At 38.3% G+C, this 6,000-nt stretch overlaps 1 protein-coding gene across 1 annotated transcript in view; it reads left to right on the top strand.

The window, feature by feature from the left end:
- The first annotated feature begins 3,314 nt into the window (after positions 1 to 3,314).
- nrip2 (nuclear receptor interacting protein 2) overlaps positions 3,315 to 6,000 on the top strand; it is a 48,618-nt gene continuing 45,932 nt past the window's right edge. The window contains exon 1 of the mRNA XM_022212202.2: positions 3,315 to 3,819. Within this exon, the coding sequence (XP_022067894.1) occupies positions 3,664 to 3,819 (156 nt within the window). The 5' untranslated portion in view covers positions 3,315 to 3,663. The remainder of the gene's footprint in view (positions 3,820 to 6,000) is intronic.

The raw sequence follows: 6,000 nt of genomic DNA, 5'->3' as shown, positions 1-6,000 counted from the left end.
TGTCCTGTCTGTGAAATGTATTTCTTTATGCAGCTCCATTCTGTGCTTGTTTAGCCTAATTTTCAATCAGAAATTCCACATCAGTTGAAAGGATGTGACGTGAAATCTAAATATCTGCTCTCATGGCCTGGATTATGTTGGTCTCTCTGTTTCCTTTCCACATTAGCAATGTTTTGACAGGATTTATGATTCATTTAATGTTATCTTCATTGGAAAAAACGTCTTTTCTTTCAAAAATGAGTACATTTCTGAGAGGCCCTAAACTTTTGAACGGTAGTGTACATGAATTAAAGTTGCTCTATAATTAGTCAAAGTTGCTCTATATTAGCTGAAGTTGCTCTACGTTATTTAAAGTTGCTCTAAAATCCCACTGGAGGCATTCTTTTAACCCTCCCGTTGTCCTCATTTACGAGCACCAAAAAATATTGTTTCTTTGTCTGAAAAAAATCCAAAAATTCAGCAAAAAAAATCCCCCAAATGTCTGAGAATTTGCAAAACCCTCAGGAAGAAAATTCCAATAATTCCTTAAAAGTTTAAAAAAAAAAAAAAACACATTTGGCAAGAAAATTTTTGCAAATATTTTCAAAAAATGAGTGAAAATCTTCCAAAAAAATCCCAAAATATCTAAAGTGACTACATATATATCAGTAAAACTTCTAATATTCTCTTTAAGAACATTCACATAAAAATTCGCTGATTTTGGTTGATTTTTTGTGTGAATGTTCTTAAAGAAACCTTTTTAACATTTCTTTTTTTCCACCAAAAAATGTTCAAAGATTTCCCAAAAATGTTGAAAATGTGGACATCAGAAATTTCACTGTGAAAATACTTATATTTTTCCAGATTGTCAAACTTTAAAACAGTTCATTTTGACCCGCAGGACGACACAAGGGTGAAAAGATATTCCCTCATTTGATGTTTTTAGTGGACAGCGCCGTCTGACACGTCAATCCAAAACCTCCCATAGGTGCCGAGCTCGGCTGAGAGCATTTTCGATGCGATTCACATTTTTGTCCTCAAACCATTCAGGGAAGAGAATACTCCAGGGATCACAGAGAACTACTTTGCAGTGATTTGTAGTCACTCTTTAGTCTAAAAGGCCAAGTGAACTCAAATCAGCAATCTATTATTGTACTTTATGATCAATAAGTAATGTCGTCTCTGTAATTTTTCCACGCAAAATGACAAAAACAAGCAACAAAATGATGGAAAAAAAAAGACAAAAAACAACAAAACAAGACAAAATATTACAAAAAATGGGATGCAAAATGACAAAGGCGGGAAACAAAATGACAAAAATGAGACGAATGACAAAAACAAGACAAGAAATTACACAAATGACACAAATAAGACAAAAAACGACAAAAAGAGGAACAAAATGAGAAAAACATGAGAGAAAAAAAGACAAAATACAACAAAAAAAGATAAAATATTACAAAAATAAGACACAAAATGACAAAAGAACAATCTAGTATTTAAGTTTATGATCAAAACAACTTGTCATGGTCTAGAAATTATTTTAAATTTATCGCTTTACTAATTTACAATCTGCAGTTAATGTCTTCTCTGTAATTTTTACACTTTGAGGGCCGGATTGGAGCCTCTGGAGGGCCGGTTTAGGCCCACGGGCCGCATGTTTGACACCCCCTACTTAATAGGTACAAAATGTGATCTGAATTCAACGTACAGCGTGTTTGACAGATGCAGAAAACACCGGTCGGAGGCGGCCAGCAGGGGGCAGCACAAGCATTTCAAACAGCAAACACCTCATCAGGCTCTCAGTTTTTTCCACTTCACCTTCACAAGGTCTCCCTGGTTCTGATAAATATTGTGTATTTTAAAAAGCACTCCGTGTTTTGGTGCCAACATGCATCTTTTTCCTAAAACCCGCCCACTGAGCAGGAGGAGTGATGGATGGGAACAGTTTGTTGTACCTCATGACACTTTCCACACCTGTGGGTCGAATCATCGCTGCTGTAAAAACGTGTCACCGTCTGGAGGTCATGAACACAGATGGATCGGGTATTTATAGCGTCTGGTGCCGTGTAGATGCAGATGGGAGGGATTGGATTCTTTAATTCACAGGGGAGGAGAGGAGATCGATCGGTGCCATCAGTGGTCCAGATTGATCCCCGGTGTGGGGTCAGATCACAGCGATGTCTCCCACACCTCCACAGGCTAATCGCTGCTCAGAGGGCTAGTACTGGAAACAGTGTGGGGCTTAGGGTGTCACTTCTAGGGCAATAAAATGCAGAGAATGTGACGGGAATGAAAGCCATGCAGCACAGCGGGCTGTAGGTTCCCCGTCTCGTTGTGGTCATTTTGTGTCTCGTTTTGGTCATTTTGTGTCTTGATTTGGTCATTTTGCGTCTCATTTTTGTCAATTTGTGTCTCATTTTGTCATTTCCTATCTTGTTTTTATCATGTAGTGCCTCTTTTTTGTCATTTTGTTTCTCGAATTTGTTGTTTTTTTTCTTGTTTTTGTCATTTCATGCATCTTTCATGTCATTTTGTGTCTCGCTTTTGTCATTTTGTGTCTGGATTTTGTCATTTTGTGTCTGGATTTTGTCATTTTCTTTCTTGTCATTTCATGCCTCTTTTTTGTCATTTTGTGTCTCGGGTTTGTCGTTTCCTGTCTTGGTTTTGTCATTGTGTCTCTTCATTTTGTCGTTTTCTTTCTCATTTTAGTCATTTCATTTCTCTTTTTTGTCATTCTGTGTTCTGGTTTTATCATTTTGTCTCTCGATTTTGCATTTTCTTTCTCGTTTTTGTCATTTCATGCCTCGTTTTTGTCATTTTGTGTCTCGTTTTTGTTGTTTCATGCCTCGTTTTTGTCATTTTGTGCCTCGTTTTTGTTGTTTCCTGTCTTGTTTTTGTCATTTGACACTTATCGCTCCATTCTGTGCCTGTTTAGCCTTAATAATCAACCAGAAATTCCACATTAGTTGAAAGGATGTGATGTGAAATCTAAATATCTGCTCTCATGACCTTTCTCTCCATTTCCTTTCCACATTAACAATGTCTACACTGGATTTATGATTCATTTAATGTCATTTTCATGGTAAAAAAAAATGCTTTTCTTTTAAAAATAAGGGCATTTCTAAGTGACCCTAAACTGTTGAACGGTGTGTACATGAAGTAATGGTTTGACAAGCAGCATATCATTCTTCATTCAGGGGTGAGCATGTGTCGAGTGTGTGACGAACAAGAAAAGAGAGGGAGAGAAAACTGAAAGCAGAGATGTAACAGAGAGAGAGAGAGAGAGAGAGAGAGAGAGAGAGAGAGAGAGAGAGAGAGAGAGAGAGAGAGAGAGAGATCCAAGGACAGACGGCACTGAGGGGAGGGGAGGAGAAACACTCTGCTCAGTCACACCTTCCACACTGCCTCTCCGACACACTGAGCAGATCCCGACATCGTGAGGAAGATGCACGTCTACAGCAGACCCCGGACAGGACATTAGCTCCTAAAGCCACCGAGACAAATACATGCCAAGGACCAGAGGGGGGGCAGAGCGAGCCCAGAGGGAAGGACAGCAGCAGCCTTTCAGAGAGGGCAGGAAGAGGCAACGTTTGCGGGGTTTATTCTGAGGTTTTCTGCTCTTCGTCCACTCTGCCTCCCACCTCTGCTGCCGTGAGGCTACAGGCAGTTTCGCAGTCCGAGACCATGAGTGAGGCGAAGAAGGGTGAACTAGCCATCCGGGATAAAGCCATCCTGCACCAGCAGAGGCGTCTGAAGCAGGCGACCCAGTTCACGCACAAGGACTCGGCTGACCTCCTGCCCCTGGACGGGCTGAAGAGGCTGGGCACGTCCAAAGACCTGGTGAGTGGACCGGATCTGAATGGGTGTTTGAACGGTTGTGTGGGATGTCAGGCGCTCTAACAGCAGCTAAACACACCCTCGAGGGAAAATCGTTAAATTAATCAGAAATACAGTCTAGGCCAGCGGTGTCACACTCATTTTAGTTCAGGTTCCACATTCAGCCCAATCTGATCTCCAGTGACCAGTAAAATCACAGCATAATAACCTAGAAATAAATAAAAAAGTGCATTCTAACAATGCTCACATTTAAGGAATTGTCTTTTTACAAAACATTATGAACAACCTGTAATTTCTTCAGAAAAATAACTTCAGTTTCAACAACATTATGCCTCAGTTTGTCATTTACACATTACAGCTCACAGTTCATCTACAAAGGAGCACAACATTTAGTCACAGATATCTGGAACTGAACGATAAAGTATTTTACTTTATGATCAAAACGACAGAAGTCAGACAAAAAAACCCAAGACAAAATATTACAGAAATGACACAAAAAATGAGACAGACACAAAACAAAAAAAAAGAGACAAAAATGTTGTGTTTTGCATTATTCATTGTTTTGTCTATCGTTATTGTCGTTTTGTGATTCTTTTGTCTCACTTGTGTTGTTTGTTGTTTTGTTTCTTGCTTTTGTAATTTTGTCTCATTTGTGTAATTTGTTTTGTTTTTGTCATTCATCCCTTTTTTGTCACTTTATGATGTTTTTTTCTAATTTTTGTTTCTTTTTGTTTTGTTTGTCTCATTTTTTGTCATTTTGTTTCTTCCCTTTGTCGTTTTGTCTTTCATTTTGTAATATTTTGTCTTGTTTTTGTTGCTTTTCTTTTTAATGTCTAACTTTTGTAGTTTTGATCACAAAGTAAAATATCATATCATTCAGTTCCAGATACCTGTGAAGAAATGTTTATATCTCTTTTTGTTTTGTTTTCTGCATGTTGTCTATTTTTTTTGTCATTTTGTTTCTCGCTTTTGTTCTTTTGGGTTTTTTTTTTCCTCTTTTGTCATTTTTTATGTCTCATTTGTGTCATTTATCCATTTTTTTCATTTTGTAACTTTTTGTCTAATTTTTTGTCTTCTTTTTTGTTTTGTTTTGTTTTGTTTCGTGTAGTGAAAAATTTGGAGTTGTGGTTATTTATAGGCAATTATACTATGATTTTACTGGTCTGGCCCACTTCAGATCAAGCTGGAATGAATATGGCCCCTGAACTAAGATGAGTTTGACACCCCTGATCTAGGTGATTTCAAAGCAGAACGGGTCATTTTCAAGGAAAAACGTGGCTACATATGTAAGTTTCATAGTCAACATTGATATAAGAAATCATTTCGTAGTAACAGAAATTAACTGAGGATGGAATCGTAATTTCTAACACTAACCGAGTCACACTGTAGTCAAAAAACATCTTAGAGAGTTCAGGTAAAATAATCGAGTGTCATCTGCAAAGAAACAAACTAATATGCAAACGACTAACAGACTTTTAGTGTCTTATAAGGCAAAGTTGATGCATCTCCCTCCAAAGCAAGCCAAGGCAACCAAAAGTAGTGTGTGGTAAATGACTATTGTAGCTGGAAACAGCTGATTTTTAATGGAATATCTCAATAGGGGTACAGAGGAGCATTTCCAGCAACCATTACTCCTGTGTTCTAATGCTACATTGTGTTAGCTAACGGTGTTGAAAGGCTAACTGATGATTAGAAAAGCTTTGTGCAGTTACGTTAGCACATGAATAAAAGTGGGAGTTTCCATGGAACACATCAAGCTGCCTGGGTGGCCTCAAACTTTTATATACAATGCTAGCAGCGGCTAACAGCTAGCTACACTTGCTATTTTCAAGCAGACATGAGGAACAGACATCTGATAAACTCTTAAATTCTAACTTCAAACTTCTACTTTTCCAGACCAAACCAACACTGGGTCAGATTTCATGCAGCACAAAAGGTTTTATTCAACATTACCACCATGACTGCAGTGCTCCTAAAGACCTGTAAATAGACCTTGATGTGTACAATAGCTGGAGTTCGCCCTTTATCTCCTCATTGCCACTCTGGCAGCCATTATTCTCCTCACTGATGATTAATCGTTTAGACAGACTGTCAGAAAACAGTTAAAATCTCATCCCAGAGTACATAATTACTCTCTCGACTGTCCAAAACTGGCAACACACTGAGAGAAAAGCAGCAAATCCT

Source organism: Acanthochromis polyacanthus, chromosome 1 (assembly GCF_021347895.1).
Source record: "Acanthochromis polyacanthus isolate Apoly-LR-REF ecotype Palm Island chromosome 1, KAUST_Apoly_ChrSc, whole genome shotgun sequence".
Classification (NCBI taxonomy): Eukaryota; Metazoa; Chordata; class Actinopteri; family Pomacentridae; genus Acanthochromis; species Acanthochromis polyacanthus.
This window is presented reverse-complemented; position numbering and strand designations above follow the sequence as displayed.